Source organism: Bipolaris victoriae (genome assembly GCF_000527765.1).
Source record: "Bipolaris victoriae FI3 unplaced genomic scaffold scaffold_90, whole genome shotgun sequence".
In the NCBI taxonomy this organism is placed as follows: domain Eukaryota; kingdom Fungi; phylum Ascomycota; class Dothideomycetes; order Pleosporales; family Pleosporaceae; genus Bipolaris; species Bipolaris victoriae.
The window spans coordinates 98,039-120,502 of NW_014575302.1; the positions used below are offsets into that span (position 1 = coordinate 98,039).

The 22,464-nt window shown below is 50.9% G+C and overlaps 10 protein-coding genes across 10 annotated transcripts; 6 read left to right on the forward strand and 4 right to left on the reverse strand.

Annotated features, from left to right (window-relative positions):
- Window positions 1-401: 401 nt before the first annotated feature.
- On the forward strand, window positions 402-584 carry COCVIDRAFT_108077 (hypothetical protein; the record flags this gene model as incomplete). The annotated part of the gene is made up of 1 exon (XM_014697814.1): window positions 402-584. A coding segment is annotated over one exon (183 nt), but the record flags the coding sequence as incomplete, so codon positions are not given.
- Window positions 580-732, forward strand: COCVIDRAFT_108090 (hypothetical protein; the record flags this gene model as incomplete). The annotated part of the gene is made up of 1 exon (XM_014697815.1): window positions 580-732. A coding segment is annotated over one exon (153 nt), but the record flags the coding sequence as incomplete, so codon positions are not given.
- Window positions 733-1,138: 406 nt separating this feature from the next.
- COCVIDRAFT_108125 (hypothetical protein) lies at window positions 1,139-1,495 on the reverse strand (the record flags this gene model as incomplete). Its single annotated transcript, XM_014697816.1, has 1 exon — window positions 1,139-1,495. The coding sequence occupies one exon, from the start codon at window positions 1,493-1,495 to the stop codon at window positions 1,139-1,141; it is 357 nt and encodes a 118-aa protein (XP_014553302.1).
- A 534-nt stretch (window positions 1,496-2,029) lies between these two features.
- On the forward strand, window positions 2,030-3,298 carry COCVIDRAFT_108108 (hypothetical protein; the record flags this gene model as incomplete). Its single annotated transcript, XM_014697817.1, has 1 exon — window positions 2,030-3,298. One exon carries the CDS (start codon window positions 2,030-2,032, stop codon window positions 3,296-3,298), a length of 1,269 nt encoding a protein of 422 aa, XP_014553303.1.
- A 584-nt stretch (window positions 3,299-3,882) lies between these two features.
- On the forward strand, window positions 3,883-5,132 carry COCVIDRAFT_18829 (hypothetical protein; the record flags this gene model as incomplete). Its single annotated transcript, XM_014697781.1, has 3 exons — window positions 3,883-4,878; window positions 4,992-5,000; window positions 5,130-5,132. 3 exons carry the CDS (start codon window positions 3,883-3,885, stop codon window positions 5,130-5,132), a joined length of 1,008 nt encoding a protein of 335 aa, XP_014553267.1.
- Window positions 5,133-7,292: 2,160 nt separating this feature from the next.
- On the reverse strand, window positions 7,293-8,936 carry COCVIDRAFT_108045 (hypothetical protein; the record flags this gene model as incomplete). Its single annotated transcript, XM_014697818.1, has 1 exon — window positions 7,293-8,936. One exon carries the CDS (start codon window positions 8,934-8,936, stop codon window positions 7,293-7,295), a length of 1,644 nt encoding a protein of 547 aa, XP_014553304.1.
- Window positions 8,937-9,444: 508 nt separating this feature from the next.
- On the forward strand, window positions 9,445-10,521 carry COCVIDRAFT_29512 (hypothetical protein; the record flags this gene model as incomplete). The annotated part of the gene is made up of 2 exons (XM_014697819.1): window positions 9,445-9,805; window positions 9,854-10,521. The coding sequence occupies 2 exons, from the start codon at window positions 9,445-9,447 to the stop codon at window positions 10,519-10,521; spliced, it is 1,029 nt and encodes a 342-aa protein (XP_014553305.1).
- Window positions 10,522-11,325: 804 nt separating this feature from the next.
- On the forward strand, window positions 11,326-14,273 carry COCVIDRAFT_18832 (hypothetical protein; the record flags this gene model as incomplete). Its single annotated transcript, XM_014697782.1, has 2 exons — window positions 11,326-11,407; window positions 11,464-14,273. 2 exons carry the CDS (start codon window positions 11,326-11,328, stop codon window positions 14,271-14,273), a joined length of 2,892 nt encoding a protein of 963 aa, XP_014553268.1.
- A 3,365-nt stretch (window positions 14,274-17,638) lies between these two features.
- On the reverse strand, window positions 17,639-20,160 carry COCVIDRAFT_40706 (hypothetical protein; the record flags this gene model as incomplete). Its single annotated transcript, XM_014697820.1, has 5 exons — window positions 17,639-18,835; window positions 18,895-18,952; window positions 19,003-19,275; window positions 19,328-19,959; window positions 20,011-20,160. 5 exons carry the CDS (start codon window positions 20,158-20,160, stop codon window positions 17,639-17,641), a joined length of 2,310 nt encoding a protein of 769 aa, XP_014553306.1.
- Window positions 20,161-20,589: 429 nt separating this feature from the next.
- On the reverse strand, window positions 20,590-21,744 carry COCVIDRAFT_29515 (hypothetical protein; the record flags this gene model as incomplete). The annotated part of the gene is made up of 4 exons (XM_014697821.1): window positions 20,590-20,676; window positions 20,736-21,427; window positions 21,510-21,604; window positions 21,680-21,744. 4 exons carry the CDS (start codon window positions 21,742-21,744, stop codon window positions 20,590-20,592), a joined length of 939 nt encoding a protein of 312 aa, XP_014553307.1.
- Between the last annotated feature and the right edge of the window lie 720 nt (window positions 21,745-22,464).

Genomic DNA, 22,464 nt, shown 5'->3' on the forward strand with positions numbered 1-22,464 from the left:
CAGTATCATCTTCAGCTGCTTCTAGCACTTCGGACTCCAGCGACTCCAGCGACTCCAGCGACTCCAGCGACTCCGAAAGCGAAGCCGACGCAAAGTCGACCAAGACAAAGGCTAAGAAGAGTGGAAAGAAAGCAGCCACGCCTTCCTCCGACAGCTCCTCAAGCTCATCCGACAGCGATTCGAGCTCTTCTGACAGCTCCGATTCCGAGTCAGAAAAAGAGTCCAAATCTGCTGCGTCCGAGCGCAAGGGTTCCACCAGCGACTCTTCCCACACCCTTCCCGCAGCATCGCCTGTGCCCGCCAATAACAAACGCAAGGCTGGTTCGCCTTCTGCAGAGGCCCCGAAGTCAAAGCGAAGCCATGTCGAAAACCGATTCCAGCGCATCAAGCCTGACACAAAGGTTGACCCTAGGCTCGCAAGCAACGCATATGTTTCATACGACTATGCCGACCGCGCTCATGCCAAGCTGATCGTCACAAAGGGCAAGGGATTCACCAAGGAGAAGAACAAGGGAAAGAGAGGCTCCTACAGAGGTGGTATGATTGATACCTCTGGCGGCAAGGGTATCAAGTTCGAGGATTAAATGTCTGGTTGGACCTAAGAATCTGATCCAGAGTCCTCAGTCCTTGCCGTCTCAACTGCGCCATGCACGTGCAGCCATTCGAAACATTAGGAGCAATATTTGCGCGCTTACGCCTGGGCGTGGGGGAGCAGCAGAGGCGCGATCTTGAACCTTCAACATCGCATGAAAAAACACGGATCATTGGCGCGTACGATTTCGGCGAACTGGAGTTATCATGTACACCAAAAGCAACATACCCTTCGATGCCAGTACTTTATATTAGATTTTGAGCAGTTGACAGGCTGTCAAATCAGTCTGGCTGGATCAATAGATGTCTATATATTCTACATTCAGTGTACACGACCAGGTCTCCCTAACTCTTCATATGTGATCTTGACTTCGTGCGCGAGGTAATAGCATTCAGACACTTCCAACGTCACAACAATCTGAATACACCCTGTATAATCCTGTTTGTAGACCCCGTCATCATCCCAATCGCTAATGCCTGAGAGTTCCTAACCCTTCCCGTCTGATAGTACAAATATCCCATCCAGCCCCTCTCACCATCCCACCCCTCAAGCTTTCTCCCCCTCCTGCCCAAATTCCACCGGAAGATTCATACCCACTCTCCGCGCACTCAATCGTACTCTCTCTTCCTCCGTCATTCCCATACCAGGATTGTACCGCTCCAATAACGACGCATATGTCCGTTGCGCCTGCACGTATTGTACGAATTGCTCTGCCTGCTGTATCTGGCCGTGTGCGCTTGAGCCCACTTTTGGTGTTACGATAGCCGAACGTATGGTTTTTTGGAGGACGGACGGGGCAGAAAGCTTTTGGTGCTGTGTCCGGCTTGTTTGAGGGGTGGAGGGGAGTTCTCGGAGGAGACGGCGGTAGAGGGAACGGATTTGGGTGGGGGCTTGCTGTGCCATTTTGAAGGATGTTGTTTCGAGCGATTGATTGAGTGTGTATGGGATATGCGGTCAAAGAAAATATTGGGTTGCGGTTGCGGTTGCGGGCAATATTGGAGGTTGAAGTTCGCCGCGGAGGTGCTGCGGCGAAAAGTTGCGGGTGAGCTTGGACCAGGTGTGGACTTTGGATTTCGGATGGGGTTGTAGAGAACTCTTTGGGGACTGCACGCGATGAGTGGTTTTTCTCTGAGGCCCGGCTACGTATGTAGTAATTGCATACAGAATATTTCCCGCCGGAATTCTAGACTTTTTACTCGATCCCAGCTGCGTGCGCAATCGACCAGTGCTTTTCCACAGGATGTGCCGAACCCAAGGCTGCGGCTCCAGAAACACTGGAGTGGAGATGTCAAATCTAGATATAGAGAAGAACTGCCAAACCAGAGTACACTGCATATGAGCAAGACGAAAGGTAGCTTCCGGCTGGAGTTGACCGCAAAACAAACCTCATCTGCGACCGGGGGTGATCCCTTTCCAGAGGAACCACGACCACTTTCAATGAGAGAAAGACGACAACGGAGAAGAGAAGGCGCTTTGAGGTCGTCAACGATACATGTGGATCCAGCTCACCTTCCGGAGCGAGTGAAGCGAAAATTACAGGACCAGCTGGAAATTTCGAAGCTCCCGGCAGTGGAAAACGAAGTTGTGTCTCCTGAGCCCTCAGTACCACAAAACTTTGAAGCCAGTGGCTCAACATCATCAAACAAATTCCCAGAGTCATCATCAACTCTCAGAAGGGATGCCCCACGACGTTCACGGAAAGGAAAGGCCAACGAGGTCATAGAAGACCTCCAACCATCTGCACCCTCACCACCACTCGGCTCGAGGCGCAAATCCGAACCCACTCTTTCGTCCATAAAGCCCGAACTCCCTTCTAGCCATATCAAACTTCATTTCAGCAAGCTAGAAGACTTCCATTGGTACTGGGAGTCGTTCCCACCAACCATCGCGCAAAAAACACAGGCAAACCACTTCTTCACGAACAACAGCAAGAACGCAAAGTTACTTCGAAGCGTAGCACAATTCCGCCTGTTCCCAGAATCAGACGTACCGGAGGTAGCCTTTGTTGGTCGATCCAATGTCGGAAAGAGCTCGTTGCTCAATGCTGTTGTGAACGCAGATATCAAGGCGCTGTTAGCACGCACATCGTCAACACCAGGCTTTACCAAGACAATGAACCTCTATGGCCTGGGCGCCGGAAACGGTGTAACCATCAAAAAGCAGCCCAACGGACGCGACAAGATCATAGGCATTGGTGGTCTGACTATTGTCGACATGCCTGGATACGGCGAGGGTTCGCTTTCCTCCTGGGGCGTGGAAATCATGAAGTACATAAGCAATCGCAAGCAACTTCGCCGTGTGTTCGTCTTACTCGACGCCGAGCATGGTATCAAAGACAAAGACCGTTCACTGCTGGCTTCTTTACGTCTGACTGGTGTGAGCCACCAAGTCATTCTTTCTAAATTAGACAAGCTTTATATTCCCAATGCCAAAGATATCAAGCGCTTTGATGGCAAGTCTGCTCGCCGCCTGGCCCCAAAGGGTACGCCTGAGGATCTTAGGAAGGCTATGGAGAAGCTGAAGAATGAAATTCAGCCGCCGGTTGGAGGTGGTGCATTAGGAGAGATTCTGGGTGTGAGTGCGGAGACCTTGGTTGATGGTAAGAGATTGGGCATTGATCATGTGAGATTTGCAATTTTGAAAGCAGCGGGCTTGGATGCGAAGTTTAAGAAGGACGTTAGTACGCCTTGGGCCAGAGATAGCTGAGAATTCCATGATTGGCTATTTCTGTTCTTGTCTTTTATAATTCGGATCTTCCACAAAGTCCAATGGTAAGATTCTTGCAGTAATATGCAAGTCAGGTGATGTTCGTGATCGCCGACCTCAAAGTATGGCGAATACATTCAACACTTACACCGATCTCGGGCATACTGAATATATCACTCAAATCTGGTAGAAAAAAGACTCATCAGAGTTTACATAGTAAGACCGACTGTGGCTGTGGCTGTGACAGTCGATCTTAGGTTTACGAGGAAGGTTTCGCGCATGCTGATCTGCCGGCGTCTCCATGCGGGGAAGCGGATTCGGCGAATCTCCGACGGTATGTTTGCCGTGAGGAACCATTATCCCTCCCTCCAGCAAAGACCCGACCCTATAAGAATGCATACGGGGTGAGATGTACCGAACAGGTTACTAAATTGGGATCAGTATCAGATTGGTTCACGGCTCGTAGATGAGTTCTGGGCCAAACATCGGCCGAAAGTACCGCCCTCCTTTCGTGTATATGAGCAGTTTAGCATCTACACAATCTACACGATGTTTCCACAATCACATTCCAGACCTCAGAAAAAATGCAAATACTCATCACCGGAGCTGCCGGCTTCATTGGCCAACTCGTAGCGAAAAAGCTACTCGAAGACAAAAATGCCGCTCACTCACTCATCCTCACTGACATCATCGAACCTCCCGTCCCAAAATCCACTCAATCATCCAACAATATCCAAGCCATCCGCGCAGATCTATGCACCGAATCCTCCTCCGTCGTAACTCCCAATCTAGACGCCATCTTCATCTTCCACGGCATCATGTCCTCCGGCGCAGAAGCCGACTTCGATCTCGGTATGCGCGCCAACTTCGACGCCACCCGCGCTTTACTCGAAGCCATCCGCAAGACCAGCCCAGGAAGCCGAGTAATCTATGCCTCAAGCCAAGCCGTATACAATAATTCTGTCACATTGCCGGTTACGGAATCGCAGCTTCCAACCCCAGAGACCAGCTACGGCGCCGAAAAAATGATGTGCGAGTACCTTATCACAGAATATACGCGCCGCGGTTTCATAGACGGAATCTCGCTGCGTTTCCCCACTGTGTGCGTGAGACCAGGGAAACCCACCGCAGCAGCGAGTTCTTTCATCAGCGGTATGATCCGCGAGCCCATGAATGGCATCAAATGCGTTATCCCACTCTCAGATAAGCAATGGCGTCACTGGCTCTGTTCGCCACGCATCCTAGTCCAGAATCTCGTCTACGCCGCTACACAGTTCGACACCACTCGCCTTGCTACTTTTGACCGTGTGCTAAATTTCCCGGGCATTGGTGTCTCGATTCAGGATATGATGGATTCACTTGCGAGGGTGGGCGGGAAAGATAAGTTGGCGCTGCTGGAGATGAGGGAGGAGGAGGAGTTGAAGAGGATTTTGGAGTCGTGGCCTGCGGAGTTTGATAATAGGAAGGCTTTGGAGCTGGGGTTTCAGAGAGATGAGGGATTTGATCGAATTGTCAGAGATTATGTGGAAAGTTTGGGGGAGAAGGTGGGTGAGGAGCAGGTTGGGGGGAAGGCGGAGGGAGTAAGTGTTAGGACTGTGGAGGTGGTGGCGTAAGGGTAACGATGGATAGGAGAGTATTTTTTGGATGGTTTTTGGTTTATATTATGGATAGATTATGAATATACCTTGGGTAGGCTGGACAGGTACGTAGGAGGAATTTTGATATGAGTTTTGGTAAGTTGGCTGTGTGGCTTTGTTTACGCCTGTGACTCGAATGACTGAGCCATTCATCACTCAACAATGATGTCAGTGATTGATAAACAAACTTCCAGTGAATACCATTCTCTGAGGTGATCTACGGAGATATTCATTGTCATCGCCGCTGATACCCGGATTTCACAAACGAAAGTGAGAGATATACAAGTCCCAAGACCTTTTGTAGCCTTGGAGTCCAACAAAACCCAACCTCACAAACCTTTTAATCTCGCACTTGGGCCTAGGTAACCCAGGGCAATTACCACTCGGACCAATGGTGCCTACGTCACTCCTTCACCCTCTCCCTCCTCCTTAGCGCTCCCCACTCTCTATATAAACCCCCGCTCCCACCCATCTACCACCCTCTTTCCTCATCCAACTCAGCATATATTCTTACTCAATGCATCTTTATCCTCTCATAGGGGCGGATTCGTCCAAGAAATCCGCCACCTCCGCCTATCTTTCTTCTTCTTCGGTTGATTGATCGGGAGAGCTTTTGGTAGCGTAAGAGTTCCTCGATCTTTTTTTGACGACAACGATCTAACGTACTTGATAGAAACCTTTTCAGACTCTTCCCTGGTATATCCAGGTGATATACAGGAGTCTGGAGGTGTCTCCTGGAGGCAATTCACCCATTACAGCCTTGTGCACTACTCTCTGGAGTCTTTCCCCGGTCTATCCGGGTGATATACAGGACTCCTGGGGGAGTGCTTGAAGAAGGCAGATAGTATCCTTCCCTTTTACCTTTGGGTAATACAAAGGATACTTGGGCTTCCTCAACCACTGCCGAGACTTCTCCCCGGTATGTCCGGGTGATATTTGTTGTGGTTTGGAAGTCATATGAGGTATCATCACACCCTTCCCCCCATCTCATGGCGCTGCCTGCCAACTCTCACCTCCCTCACCCGCCCATCCTTCCCTGGTGTTCCAGGTGATATACAGGAGATTAGGATATCCCGGGCACCCACATCCTTTCCAGATCATCCCTGATCTCTTTCTTGCCATCCCGCGACATGTCCACTTCGGGCAGCTCGCCAATCCAAGAACCTCTTGTCGCAATGGCCTGCAATTCACGGCTACAAGCGTGTAGTACGACTTCCCCCACTCCCTATTCCAACACCGTTCTAACATTCGCAACAGATGTATTCCAAACTCTTCCCCGGTTCGCTGGGCGATACACAAGAGTTCTGGAATCCCAGCCGCCATCCCCGGGTGATGTGACGACGATGACAACAACCCAAGCGACGAGAACCTGGGGGCGTCTATCCGAATGCTTTTGTCACTCTTGACTCATTCTGGACGTCCCCTGGGTGATGCAACAATTATGGCATGACTATGTTCCACTGGGAGAGACGGGAGACGTCGTTCACCAAGATCATTCCCATTCTTATTCCTTCCCCGACATCCTCGGGTGATATCAGGACTCCTCCGTGCCTCTGGACAACCTCACAATTCCTTCACTGGCATCACTGGGTGATACGACAATGAGAAAGGCTCGGCATATGGGCGGGTGAGGCCACTGCACATGGTAAAGAGCAAGCTCTTTAAGACACCGTCGGTTCCAGGAAGCCCCGGCATTGGTTTTCTCCTCAGCGGAGACATGGTAGTCTCCAGCCTCACTGATCTTCTCCACTGCGGTCCTTCCCCGGTATCCCCGGGTGATATATGGACCGCATCAACGCAGATGAGGATCGTTGAGCAGGGAAAGAGTGATGGTTCCTGCCTGGAAAAACATTCCCAAACTTGAGAATCGGGCGCGCGATCCAGCCCCGTTGTATGGAGGACGGGGCTGCGCAATCCAGCCCCGTTTTTATAGGAGGAGCGGGGCTGGGCAGAATGATATGAGAGATGGATGTTTTGGCTGGGGTTAGAATATGATAAGGTTTTCTCTCTCATAGTTCGAGGGAGTGGTGTCATGACCAACTTAGGAGAATCCCTCCTGAGGTTTGGTGTATTCGTATTTGTTTTGGAATATTCAATGGAGAATTATTACTACTTCAGATTCTACGCTTCTGATCTTCGTGATATGTTTTCGTACTCTCTTTCTCGTTTGAACACTATCTTGATGTGAGCCTCACAGATGGACAGTTGCTCCTTTACATCTCCCTAGCAATCAATACGCCATGGGCCATCGAATTCAGGTAGGTCACAGCAGTTTTCATACGTGGATGACGAAAATAACACTGGCAACGATCACTTCATAGAAGATTGAGAGGAGAAAAGGGTATCATTCCATACATCTACTCATCCAACAAATCCATCACTAATTGCGGAATAACTTGCACACCCTCCCCCTTGATCGCACTAATTGGCACAGCCTGGACATTACGCTTCCACGCATGCTGGCGATGACTCGGGTGCGGTAGGGTGCCCTTGGTCACTCCATCCAAATACTGAAGAAGCGACTCAAAATTCGCCTGCGTATCTGGCAGATCTGCCTTTGTCGCGACAACAAACCACGGCTTGGAAGATATGGGAGTTGTAGTGATGAACGGGAGCGGTTTGGGAGACGGATCCAGCTGCGGCGAGTCGATGAGGTCGGAAGTGTCGCTGGGAGGGGGACTGCTGCTGCTACCAGCAGGCATGTAAGTGACCATTCTGCGTTCCGTCTCTGCATTGAGCTCCTTGCCGCGGAGGGTCTCGTACTCGGAGACTTCGCGCCAGAGGAGCTGCAGCGCTTGGACTGCGTCGCCGGCGGAGAGGTCGATGACAAAGGCGAGGACTGCGGCGCGTTCAATGTGGCGCAGAAAGCCCAGTCCAAGTCCTTTGTCTAAGTGGGCGTCCTCGATAAGCCCGGGCACGTCAGCAATGGTGAAATTTTCTCGCAGTTGGCCATCGGGCCTGCGTGACCTGACGAGTGGACGGCCCTTGTGGTTGTCTAGCACAACTGTGCCAACATTTGGTTGAAGGGTTGTAAAGGCCCAGTTACCAACCCGCGCACGGCTGTTGCTCAAAGACCGTAGCAGCGTGCTCTTGCCTGCATTGGGCAGACCCACGAGACCCAGATCGGCAAGGATCTTGAGTTCGAGCTGAAGGGACAACTTCAAGCCTTCGTCACCTCGCGTGGCCATCTTGGGGCGCGAGTTGAAGGGTGTCATAAAGTGCGGATTGCCCAGACCACCCATGGCGCCCGCTGCTATCAACATTGGCGTCTCCATGTGCTTGTCTAAATCCAGCCACAAAGGTGCCTCGGGCTCGAGAGCGGCAAGGTGAGATCTACGTGGCGGAGGGAGCTTGGGAAACTTGATCCTGCTCAACTCCGAGGCCATGGTGCCAGGATATACAAGCCACCTATCTCTCCTATAGCTAGGCTCGCCCTGTTCGAACTCTTCCTCTTCGGGATTCTGCTCCATCTTCCAATGCTCTTCTTCCATGATAGCAATAGGGTCATGCCTCTGCAGTTCGCGCACAATGGTTCCTACAGGGACGGTAATCAGAATGTCTGTGCCCCGCTCGCCGCCCTTGACTTTGCCCTGGCCATTGCGCCCTCTTCCAGCCTTAATTAACCGTCGCCGGGCCAGTTTGTGCAGGGACGTCTCGCCGCGAACGGCTTGAATGTACACATTGCCTCCGCTGCCGCCATCACCGCCGTTGGCAGGCCCTTCTTCAATGTACTTTTCGCGCAGAAAAGATACACATCCATGTCCGCCCCCGCCAGCCTCGACTGTGAGGATGCAGCGATCGGCAAAGGGTGTGAGTGAATAGTCGTCGGGTGTGGGGTCCAGTCGAGAAGTATCAGATGTTGAGTTGCATCTTCGCTGCGGCAGACGTGGTTTGCGAAGCAGCCATCTGCGTGCAAGTAGGCCAAGTTGCGCCTGGGACACGGCGGGGTATAGAAACGGCGTCAGCGTACCGCTAAAGCAGCTGGGTCGAGCGAAAGACATGCGTCGAGGACACAATTGGGGGCGTAAATGGTTTGTGATATCTCATGCCGTAGATTTCTCAAGTACGTACATCATCGCGCCGCCGAGTTAGCCAATCGCGGCCCAGTGATCGACGACGCTTGCGCGCAACTAGATCCTTGGCATCTTCTTCATGTTGTCTCTACGTTCCGTAACTTGAACGCCACGGCTTCATTGCCTACCCTGGCCTGTACACGACGGTTTAGCACCTGTCTCTAATGACATGATCTATCTGTGAGTGGCTTATCCTAATACTTGGTTCGGAAGTAGACCCGCCGACCCCGATATCTTCGTATCCACAACTACCTATAGGTACATACCAGCGGATTCGCAGTATATTTTCTTTTCTCTACGTGTTCAAAACTGCAGCTACATCTCCTCTTGTTTGCCAATGAATCATTGCCTGGCTTGAAGTATCAGGACTTGCACAACTTCTGCAAACTCCGGACTCGACCTCGTTCACCAACAACATATCCGCCCCGCCCCCACCATGATCCAGTGTGCCTTGCTCGCCCTAGGGGCGGCTATGCTCCATATCAACAACCCAGTGTGGTCAGATCTTGGCAGCAAGCTCGGTCTTTCTAACACCCTTGCTGCAACGGTTCACTGGTTTCTCAAATGGACGCTCTCCGTGTGGGCTCTTCTCGAAGCGAACTGGACATTAAACCGCTGGGCCTACAGGCGATGGCGTTTTTCCACCGACAAAAGCGTCTGGAACTGGAAGCGCGAGGTAGCTGTTGTGACTGGAGGCTCAGCAGGCATTGGCGCCTGTGTTGTAAAGAAGCTCGCTTCCCATGGTATTAGGGTCGCAGTTCTTGACGTTAGCCCCCTGTCAGATGTCTTTACTAGAGGTTAGTCCCAGCACAGATCCAACACCTTCCTTGCTGACAAGGAACCAGATGAGCTCGCTCTTATTCGGTTTTACAGCTGTGACGTCACTTCGCAAGACAACGTCCGCCAGGCTGCGGAGGCTCTACGTTCCGACCTTGGTCATCCGTCCATTCTGGTCAACAATGCTGGCATCGGGAACGCGTGGACCATTCTCGACATCCCCTATGCTCGTCTCCAGAGCATGTTCAACATCAACTTAATGAGTCATTGGATCACTGTGCAAGAATTTCTGCCCGACATGCTTAAGAAGAAAAAAGGTCATGTAATGACCGTCGCAAGTCTCGCTTCCTTTGTCACCGTAGCCGGTGCCGTCGATTACAGCTGTACCAAAGCCGCCATCCTAGCATTCCACGAGGGACTTACGCTAGAGTTGAAGCATCGGTACAACTGCCCTGAAATCCTGACTTCCGTTATCCACCCCAATTGGACAAAGTCAGCCATAACAGCGCACTCAGCCATTGCACGCGGGCTGGAGAAACAGGGTGGTCAGTTATTGGAAGCAGATGATGTCGCCGACACCATGGTCAAGCAGATCATCGCCGCGAAGAGCGGGCAGATATGTCTTGGTCCGCGATTCGTGTCTGGATTTCGCGCTCTACCCACTTGGCTACAAGAGGTCATCCGTGATAGCCAGGCCTATATTGTTACTGGCAGTGGCTCAACAGGGAAAGGTTAGGTGCATTAGAAGTCTTTTAGGTCTTGCAGGGATAGGATTGGAAAATACCCAGCGGGTGCATCAGACATAGACACATGGAGCTGGATATGTGATTGAGAAGGGGATATGTTCAAACATGAATATGAGATTGCAATCTTGAGAGTTCGTGGGTATCTCTTCACTGCGTTATACGTCTTTTGTTGATCTTCACGCTTGTTTCTAGTAGGCGAGATTCAGTCTGGTCGGTGTGATTTGTATCTGGTGCAGCAGCTTGACTCGGCCAACCCGACAAACAATGTTGAGGTCTTTGCAGTTGGCCTAACGACCGACAGACCCAGGTACCACCGTACCTAATCTCGTCAAGCTAGTCCCCAAAGCATGCCTCAACGCGAATACATATTTATCGCATCATAATTTCAAACAAAAAGCCTCCAAAAATCGTTCATGCACTCTGTTGAGCCACAGCCGCATCCTGCGCTAATGTTAGTAGTTGGCGCTGTGTTATTCTCGGACTTGTTGTATACGGACGACTCAGCCCCAAAGGCCTTACACCACGCTTACCCTGTTTCGGCCCTCCGGGAACAAAGTACTCCAATAATAACGAAAGGGCCCTCCCATCGGGTCTTGGAACCAACGACCTTTGGGTTGGGTGAATAATCATATGTAGTTTCTTTGTTGTCCGGTTTCATCGTTTTCGCCGCGAAATTCTTGTTTTTGTGCTATGCGATTCGATCGCGTCCAATGTGGGTGATTTGCCTTGGGATTTTTTTCTTCCCAGTCTATGTCGTTTCATATCGTTAGGTCGATTTTGACTACGGATATGCGATGGGTTGGTTAATAGAAGGTTTGGTCGCTATTTGTACTGCGTCGTTGGTTGTTGGCAGTAATGGGGCGAAGGATAGACAAAGTAAGTGGGATGGATATGCGGACTACGGGAGTGGTTAATACTTACATGTTCGATAGACGCAGGATCATCAGATACCCTCAATGCGAACAGAAGACTCCCAGTATTGCCGCGTCAAGGACTGCCTTTTCATAATGTTACTAGGGTGTCGGAAACACCGAGCGATACTTCACGCGCGTCGACTTCCGTCGTCTTTGCGTCAACTAAGACGGAGTCTTCTTCGATACCGATATTCGGAGAATACACTTTTCCTTCTACGCTCTCGCCATCAGAACTAATATCGAGTACACTGTCTAGAACGAGCAGCAATACACCTTCAACATCATCTACCCCATACATCTCAGGGACAATATTACAAAGCGTCACGAAAGGAGAGAGCACACCTTCAACCACTTCCATACCTATCGTAATTTCATCGCTTGTACCGCAAGCTGAATACATATCCCCGGCTTTAGCTGAGATCCGATCGTCGACCACTCAACTGCCAGTAACTACGACCGACCTATTCGATATGGTACTGAGTAGTCCTTCTCACACTTCAAGTTCGAGCCGTTTAGTAAATGTCACGGTGGCTAGTGTTACAACTAGTTGTACATCTCTAACTCTTAGCTCAACACCACCAACGCTTCCTATCGCTTCGAGAAGCACTACAAGGCTTCCATTACATGCAGTGTCCGACTTGTTCAATTGGTTATCTCCAGCATCTTCCACAATTTTCACTGGTAACGACCGAGGCAGCTCATCTACTGCAGCAACAACAAGCATACCGACCATCATCATCTCTCAAGAATCAGCTTTGCCTTCTTCAGAGATCTCGATAAACTTCTCTACATCACCAACTATGGTACTCCACAACACGACAACTGTGTCTCTTCCTTCTGCTATCAGTTACGAGACGAGTGTGGTCAACATTGACTGGATATCACTCATCTTCACCCGGCCCAACCCCCAAACCATTACCCCGACAAGTTCTGTTATGCCAGCAAGATCTACCACTTCAATATCTTCTAGCGTCTTTTTGAACGGCAACTTTTCAGGTGCCGTAACCACTGCAAACCCGGCCGTACCAACTCGGTCGTTCGTTTTGGATATATCAAGTCCAACCACTGTTCCATTTCCAGGAAACAAAACCTTTTCCTCAGGAATTTCCTTTGCCTTTGTTTTTAGCACAGGAAGTCCCGCGAGCAGAACCAGAAGCAGTACATATACCCAGACGATGCGGACGAGTTTACAGCCTCCGTCTATGTCAGAACGATTCACGCTCACTTCTCTAATACCCACAACTACTCAATCCTCAGCATCTACAGTTGTTACAGGGACATCAGCCGGACAATTGTCATCAAACATGATCTCCCCGCTACAACCGGCAACTACTCGAGAAACAGGTGCTACTTCTTCGGTTACACTTTTACCATTTCCCGCCATCTCTTTAGCTTTCACCAGCTCGAGGAATGCTTCTATATCTAGAACCATTCAAGCAAGTCACACTTTTAGTAAACCAATTCTTCAGACTAGAGTAGGAAGCAGCTCCAGCACAAGCACTACCGGTAGCTCGCACACGAGCAGGATATCTAGTTTACGTTTTTCATCCATCAGTAGAACAGCGGTTCCCTCCACCTCTGTGACACCTAGCAGCTTCGTGACGAAGACAAAGACACGAAATTCTGAGCTACCATCACAAACAATATCGGAAACAGATGGTATTAGGGAAACCATGAAGGGGCAGAGCACAACTCTTCCTCCTACGAGTAGCGCCACTGAGACAGAGGCCGCAGCAGCTCCGCCTCCACTGAAGCCATCTGAGACTGCCGGGGTAGTGGTTGGCAGCACAGCTGGAGTTCTCCTAGCAATCGTCGCTGCGATCTTCGTCGTCCGCCGCTATCATGCACTGAAACACAACGATGAATCCGGACCATACCCTGAAATGGCCTACCTATACGACCCTTTCCCCGACAATTCTGAACGTGACAGCAACGCCAACGAGACTTCAACTCTCATATCGGGAAGCGCAGGTATCAAACCATCTGCATCAAGCAGAAGCAGACCACTCCCTCGAGCCCCCCACAACTCTCTCGACGACGAGTACCACCACATGCACAACACCAACCCCCTCCGCTACAGCGACCCCGGCAACCCCTTCACCAACCCCACCGACCCCTTCCTCGACTGGCGAAGCAGCCGCGTAATCAGTACCTCAACCACCACCGCCCCCGCCCTCGCCGCCGCCGTAAAAACCTACAGCAAAGGCCCACAGAAACCTCTCCCCCCACTCCCACTCTCTCGCACCCGCTGTACCCTAGCCGACCACATCATCCCCTCCCCAACACTAAGCCCTCTCCCCCCCGACTGCAACCTCCGCCGCACCCCCGCAATCTCCGCTCGGAACAGCGTGAAAAGCCAACGCTCCCTTCGACGCTTGAACTGTCTAGATCGCGCATCGCGATCTTATACACCTCTTCCGCAACATACGAAGGACTCTAGTTGGAATCGCACATCGACACACGACCTCCTCCTTCCCGTAGACATGCGATCAGAAACCCCGGATTCAATCACGCTATATGCTAATCCGTCATCTTGCCATCTTCTTCCCACCGTTTTCTCTTACACGTCGTCTCCGAATGCTTCGTCAGAGAGAACGGCGGTGTCGGCGGAGACGAGTCTAAAGGTGGGTGAGACGCCGCGGTCTTTGCTGGCTTCGTCGGTAGATAGTAGTGGTGTGGGGGATGGGGAGGAGGTGGCGTATGAGGATTTTCCTTCGCCTCCAGAGACTGAGTCTCCTTGCTGGCAGAAAAGAAAGGGGGGGGGGGATGTAGCGGATGTAGCGGATGAGTATGGGGTTGTGTCGCCGCTTGTGGATATGACAGCGTAACGGTACGGTTCAGGGTACTGAAGAAGGGAGGATCCAGAAGGGTTTGAAATACAGAGGGAGTTTGGAAGGGAATTGTAGGTATGCAAAGGGGGATGGCTCGATTTTGTATATTCAAAACTTACCTCTCTTTCTTTGCTCCATCGCAAAGAACCATTTTCCTCTTCTTCTTCTAGTTTAACTCTGTAGATAGATATGGATACGGATGTTCCAGTATAGCCATTTTCAAAGCAGGAGTATCAAGATCATTAATTTGTTTTGATCACTTGCTTTTTTTTTGGCAGTATCACGATTAAACGACGTTGTTACTGAAAAAAAAAATAGGGTATTAACATCGAGATGACTGGGCAGTGGTAGTATAACCTTCAGTTATATTCGATATAAAAGTCACTGGAAAGATACCCCTACAGCATATAAAAAAACGAGGATTCAAAGTGACCATGTAGGATACAAGGGAATGACATTTTAGACGCGTTATGACATGGTATTTCTTTTCATAGAGATAACATATAAATACTTCACGTATATCACACCCTCATCCACCTTTTTACAAACCCCAATACCCCCAAAACACTAAAGAGTAATAATTACAACCATACTATCGAAAACCAAACCCGAATCATGTGCTTAACTACTCTCTACTCACGACCACGTGCTCCCCTCACACCCCACATCTCATGACCTACACACACATTTCCCTCAGCCTCACCCATCCTACCCCCGTCTAGCTCTTCCCCCTCCACCACCACCACACCCTCCCCCCGGGACAACCCGTCCCCATCGCGCGCCCGAACCCAGAGTCTGAATCCTCTCCCGCAAGACCCAAACGGAGAGTCCCGCAGCCCCAACCCCAACCCCAACCCTTCTCAAGTGCCATGTCCGCACACCTAGCTTGAAGAAACCCTTGCACACACAGGTGTCTTACCGCCGACATCATTGAAACGCGCAGTAGCAGCGGGGAGGCACATACATATTGGAGAGGAAAAAAAAAGAAAAAGATGGTGAGAAAGGAGAAGCGAGACAAGAGGAAAGGGAAGAAGAGCGAGAGGACTCGGCTTAGAATACCGAGTGACTTTGCGTTTTTACCGATTATGTAGGTGTGTAGTATCGTATACAATATGGAGGGAGTGTATGTGTATGTTGGTACAACACACACCACCTTGGTCTCTCCGCTTTCGCTCCCCACCCTCTCCCTCATTTACGTTGAGGGAAAAAAGTAAAAAAGACACAAGCGTAGAGTACAAGTAAGCGAGAAAAGAAGGAACAAGGGACGGGACGAGGACGGAGTTGAAAATTGAAAGAGGGGGGGGGGACCAAAGAAACGCGCACGAAGGGAAATTGGTCGTGTGTCAATACAAGTTCCAATGTACATAAGTGAACGTTGTCACACAAGGGGTGACATATGGTACATCCATGACGTGTGTATGATCCCCCTCTCCGTTCAAACCCACATGATCTTGTTTTTCCTGTCGTGTGACCCTGCGCGGTTCGGAGAGTAGATTCAAAAAGAAAATAAAGAGATGAAGGGAAAGAGAAGAGGGTTGTGTAAGTGTGCGTGCTAGTGTGTGTGGTTGTGTGCAGGGACGACGGGTCAAACGGGAAATCAAAAAGAGTTTTCCCGTGGAAACGAGAGTAAAGGGAGAGACTGGGGGGACACAGGGATCGAGGTTTCCTTTTTCGAGGAAAATGAAAAAAAGTAAATGAGAATGCAAGAGAGAAAAGAATTTTGGTCCCTTGGGAATGCAGGGTAAAGAAAACAGGACGGTGGGGGAAAAAGAAACGAAAAGACAAGAAAAAAAAGATTCAGAAAATAGTAAGAGAGTGTGTCAAAGTCGGTTAGTACACGCATATGCATTATTGCATGCAATCAAATCCTTACAAAAAAGGCGGAGGGGCAGAAACCGATAAAAACGAAAGGAATCAAGGGTTACCAAAAAAGCAACACCCCACCGGTTTGAAGGGAGGGGGAAGAAAAAAACGTGGTAGCAAGGTTAGCCTTGGAAGAAAGAGAGGGAGGGAGGGGGAGATTTCGCACTACCACCCATCCATCCGTTTCCTTGTTCAGCTCCGACAGACGCATTACACCTACATTACACGTCTGACCCTCCCTTCCCCCCCAGTGGCAAAAGATCAAGGCAGGCGCTTTTTTTGGTTGCATTGCGTCCTGTGAGATCGCGAAAGGAAAAACAGAAAAAAGAAGTTAGAAGCAAGGAAAACCAAGGTTACCTGTTCATGTTATTTCTTTTTTTTTTTGCCTTTTTGCTTTTGTTTGCATGCTTCTCTCTTTGTTCAGCTGGCGTGCATACAGCACCTCTATAAGGCATGGTCGCCAGTCGCAGCTGGGGCTAGGCTGACACAGGCCCCCTTCTTTCCCTTTCGAACTACTTTTTTCTTACCGGGCCAGTATTTTTTCTGGGTACCAAACTTCACTTTTGGAAAAGGTAGGGGAGGGGGGGGGGCGTGGGAAGGGAAAAATAAAACTTGCCCCACGTCTGTCGCGTGGCTGACGCGGAGTTAGGCCCGGTATGCACGCTAGTGCACGCCGCGCAGCCTCGTCTCGACGTGCAATCGTTTTCCTCCGTGGCTTTTCCTTTTTCTCGCCTGTGGGCCTGGATGAGTCCGTGTGTGTGAGGGTGTGCGTGTGTGCCGTTCGAAAAAAGAAGGGGGGTTTCCGCAGCCGGCATCATCCGGAAGGCACGCTGCACGGGCGGTGTGAGGCCCAGAAAGTAAAAAGTCCCGGGACGAAAAAGCAAAGAGTACAGGACGTCATCGAGTAAGTGCTCTGCAATCTTCAATGTGACTGCACGGGCATGGGTTCGACGAGATCTCATCTTGCATATGCACGTGCGAGCATGCACGCCTATGCACCAGGGGTCTTTCGATGTGAGAACCGGTCCGCTCTTTTCCTTTTTTCATGTATGTATGTATGCATGTTATGACCTAGGTGTAGTTATTGAACATGCTAATATACCGCCATAAAATCTGGGGGCCGTGACTGTGACAAACCCACTATCTGTGCTTATGACTGTGGGAACTCACGCCCTCTCTGTTCCTGATTGGTCCAGAACCTGGCAGCCTGGCTTGTCATCCAAAAGGCCGTTGTGGAACACCACACTCCCGCATTTGAACTGCTTCACAATTGTGGATCCTTCAACGGTCGAAGCAGAGCAAAGACTCCCTACTCCACCCTGTGGTTGCATTCGCTCCTGCCATCGGCTCCTGTCATCTCCATCACAATGCGAATCCGGCCGCTTACTTGGGGCAAAAGAAAACGAAAAAGAACAAATGCACCAGCTGCTGTGCCATGCTTCCAGAGCTCATTGTTCAGTAATCTCCATCCCTTCACTCACCTACGCATACCCCCTTCTTCATAGACGGTCAGAGGCGTCGATGCAGTCGCACTTGTTCTTCCGATGGTTCCACAACTCCATCAGCCACTGGTGGGGTGTTTCAATTTCAATGGGGCCAGGACACAGCGGAAGCTTTTGTCGGCATTGTTGCTCGTACTCGCGAATCGCCAAATGCGACTGCAGTTCCTCAATCATACACTTAATCAGCTCCTTGGCTTGTTCATTGCTCTCACCAAGTGCGTCACGAATACTCTCAGCCACAGCCTTGGCTTCGTCAGGTGGAGCCTGGGTGATGTGGTAGAAGTATTGGCGCCTGTAAACCTCCAAGGATGCATCCCGAGGTGGAGCTAGACCGCCCATCTCGCTTATGAGGATCAAAGGGCTCTCTGTGTAGTTCCAGGTTCGCGATTCATGTATGGAGTTGCGATACAATACCTGCACGTCAAAAAGGTGTAGCCTGGTCGCACCTATGTGGACAGAATTTAACAGCTCCTGTCTCAAGCCATTGGCATCCAGGTTCGAGTTGAGAATGGTATTATCAGAGTTCAGATTGATGCCTCGGGCTTCGTCCATGGTGACGCGTACTTTGACGAATAGCGTGTGCACTTCTCCCAGGTAGAGCTGAGGAATCTCCTTATTTCCGTAAAACTCGATAAGCTCGCAGCCTGTTCTGGCCCGGACATCGACGCTCAAGCCAGTCAGCTCTCCTATAGGCTTGGTGCATCGCGCATTCCGTAAGATGCGCTTGATACGACTAAGAGTTGACTGATACTTGGACCAGTTGCTTGCAAATACATTACTACAGCAGGTATCAGTGCAGATCGTATTCTGAGACTCCGGCTGGCGACGATATGGAAGTACGGCCGGGTTAATTCTATGAAGATGGAGATCTGCAAAGTACTTTGATACATCATGAAGTACATGGGCTGCGGGCGATAGTACAATAATATGAGTACGGCCAGCTTTGAGACGTTCAACCTCAAGTGACCTAGCTATGCCAAGGACGATATCGACCATAGATGGGTTTGGCCGAGGCGGATCCCAGACTTGGGTACCCGACCGTAAAATCGTAGCTGTAATTTCTCGGATCATTGATCCCGTATCTTTGCTGAATCGTCGTATCGGGTACAGCATGTCAGGTCGATTTCCGGTCACTTTCCGGTGAGTGCAATGTGTGGTATACAGCGCCAACCGGTCCCCAGAGCCGAGGTGATACTATAAAAAGTAAGTACGGGAAAGCTAGCTAGTTTACTTTTTTCGCCAATGCAGCCTACCAGAGCTCCGTTGACGGCTTCTAGGGACTTTTCCAGGCAGGTCTGGGTCACATAGTATCTATGTCTTGCGTCAATTTGCATCTTCGAGACCGATGTATGTGCACTTGCCCGTTGTCTACCACAAAGACCACGTCTATCGCAGTTTCAGAAAGAGATCTCTGGTTATATAAAGTTCCCTCAATATCGATTGCGACGGTAACCTCCTGCACGTTCTCTGTAAGTACCTTGGCATCTGGGAACAGTCTAATCGCCGCTCGTAGAGTGGTTGGTAACGCAAGAGGCGAGTCCGGAACATACGCATCAGCCACCTCTCGGTCGTAGTCTGTCGGCGGGGGCATGTGCTTCGCAAAAAGATCCATGAAAGACTTGATCTTTTCCCCGCTAAACACCCTTAGTTATTTCTTTTCGCGTAGTAGGACGGGAATTGACATACTTGCGGGCATTTCTTGCCAAATAAGCCATGATGGCGCTTTCATCCACGCCTTGCACAAATGACCTTTCCGTGTCCTCATCGTGAGTTGTAAATATTGTTTTGATGGGCGATGAGACTGTGTCAGACACAGTTCTAGTGCTGACACTCGTATCCCCAGTACCTTGACGGCGCAAAAGAGGAAAACCATTCATAAAGAGCCGCAACTTACTCGACTTGGGCCGTTTTGGTGGTTCGTTACGAACTTGGTCGTTTTGGATCACACCTTCTAGAGCCTGTTGAGCGCTTACACCGTCAGGACCCTTGGCGGGACCTAGTACCCTTGGCGCATGTGTAGACTCAGACAAGGGCCCATCGGGCAAGGGCCAAGACATGGAACCCATGGTGTGCGAAAAAAGCCCTGAGGCGTTATCGACATGCTTACCTTGACTGGTGTTGCGCGAATGCGTCATTGGAACCCCAAAGCTCGAGCTTGAAGCTGATGAGCGACTGTTCCTGCTCTTCGGTATCGTCAGAGGATGATGGCTTGGAGTACGACTGATGGACAGAGGTAGCGCGGTGCACGATGGTGGTGCGTTGACTAGGCACGCCCAATCAAGGACAGACAGGTCGACGCTATCATCGAGCGGCAGCTCCTAAATATCGCTCTTGATCTCGTCGATGATATCGTCTAGTGGCCCGAACACGTACTGATCGCCAATGTCACTGTGGGTGGACTTACGAAAGATGCGTCGGCGAAACGTCGCTTTGCGCTGCTTTTTGTGTATGTGTAGCGGGGATGGACAGAGGTGAATGTGGGGAGGCAGGACGCTGCCGCTTGTTGTTGTTGCAATCATCTTGAGCGGGCCAGTGTTGACAAACGGAGGTCCAGTCACCTCACTCTCACGCAGCCCACTCTCACTCACCGTGAACTGCTGTAAGTGTGTGCGTGGTCCAAGCCCAAAAGCCAAAACTCGTTGCCTTACAAATGAAGATGATTAAGAAGAGCAAACTAGTGCACGGGTTGAGATATGAGATTTGCACGCAAAATCATAGATAGAAGGTGGATGTAGAAACTAAAGGAGGGGGAACTAGCTATCGTTTAGAGAAGGTATGACAGTGGGGGGGAGGGGGGCGCGCACGCGAAGATCAACAGGATCATCGCTCTTGCCATGTAGCAACAGCACGTTTGTCCTTGAGTGTACACCGGCCGCAGTGACATTGAGGAGCCTTCCTGCCCATTGTAGAGGCGTCGGGGTAGCTCTTGCCAATGTGGCATGTGCACATTATACTTCAGCAGTACGAGCGGCAGCCATCTCTAGGTGCATCTTCATTTTCTCCTGCATTTCCTCGTCTGCCTCACGGAAGCGAATCTAAAAAAAGAAAGCGGTTAGTCATCTTGTCTTGCATGATGTCGGTGTCGAGAGCTTACAATGTCTTCTCCGGCGCCTGTGCCAAAGAGTACAGGCTCAGAGAGACTAGCCTTGACTGCTTTTCTCACACGCTCCTCCCACACACCCTCCCAATTCCATTCTCCAGGGCGCCTGTTTGGGCCTAGCGCATTTGTGCTTTCTGACTTGTCAGTTACCGGCAGCTCTGGGCTAGGCTCTGTGGGTGGAGATTGCTGAGCTCGCAGAACAGGAGCACGATGGGCCCGCCACGCGTGATAGGCTCCTGGATTGGCAGCGGCATCGAGCGGAAGCGAGTCCAAGATTGACTCATCACTGAAGGTGGAACGTATGTACTCTATCATGCGCACAATGGATATTTCCTCTGTCGAGCGGGCCGCGCCAGGAGGAGCACCCAAGGTGACATTGAAGTCGGAACGTGCGGGACTGGCCAAGGCAGAGCCACTGGGGTGACGAGAATCGGGCACAGAGGATCGAGTTCGTCCAAACCAGTGTGGGAAGCCGTGTCGCAGACTGAATCCACCCGGGGGCAGGCGCTCCTCATCCGTAGCACTTACGGTATCCGACTCAGCAGATCCAGTCGTGTACGTGTACGTGGTAAGCGGCGTGAGCAAGGGGTGAAAGACATCGGTGGAAAAGGTCACGAGGGGGGGTATGGCAGGATAGCTTGGTGGAAAGGAGATTTGGAAGCGTAAGACTGCAGGCGCATATGGTCCTATCAAAGAGGTGAACAAGGGGGCCAATCTAGATGGGCGAGAAGCACCAGGGGAGTCGCTTAGCCCTATGGAACACCCTACCTTTTCGCACGAAGATCACACCGACCCACAGTGATGGGTCGCCAGGCGTGATGCTCAGGAAAACGCCATCAAGTTGGGCATAGCGAAGGCGCGAGCTGTGCGAATGTTAGGCATGCGCTAGCAGGCTGTGTGAGGCGTATGAGAGAGAGTGTGTGTAGCCTACGACGTACAACTCGACAAGGAGATGTTGCTTCCGAAAGGACGGCAAAGCCGATGCAGAGCCTGATAGTGGCATCTTTTGACCAACAGTGACTGTGGTAGTGATATGTACAGTGGTTCGGCATGCCCTTGAAGCACGGCGGATGGGCGCTTGGCACTGGCACTAGCGCGAGCGCTAACTGATTTTACGTGATCATATGTACTTGGCCCCCTTATCGTGTACTTCGGCCTCATTTGCAACCTTGGTTTCAGGTGCGACACGAGTTGTGTATACCTTGTGATGTATTTTTTTTCTCACCGGCAAGGCAAATGAAGTGGGCGCACAGCAGCAATTATGACGGCGTTCGGGGCGGTGCGCCGACGTGGCAGATTAGTAGTGGTGATGTTCAAGAGTTGACCAGGTCATTTGAGGAAGGGGCATGGGGGGTGAGTGAGGCGCCGATTATGGTAATATTACAAGTACCGGCCTTGATTTCCCGATAGTGCCGGTCCCCCGCCTGATCGTCATCGTTCATCTCTGTCAGACATTTTTAACTCGGGACGCGGTGTGAAGTGCGGCCGGGGGGTGGAAGGATTGAGGCCGAAGGATCTGTGCCGGATAACATGCACCGGACCGAGTGGGAGAGCAAGAGGGCGAGACACCAAAGCCAAAAACGGTAGATATAAGCACAATGTGACAGAGGGCGTGGTAACTGCATTTGGACCGTTGCATTATTGACGGGCCAGGGCGCCGTTGCGGCGACACGGGCACGTATGTAGTGTGGCACGCCATTGCCAGAATCTGGCAACCCGGGGG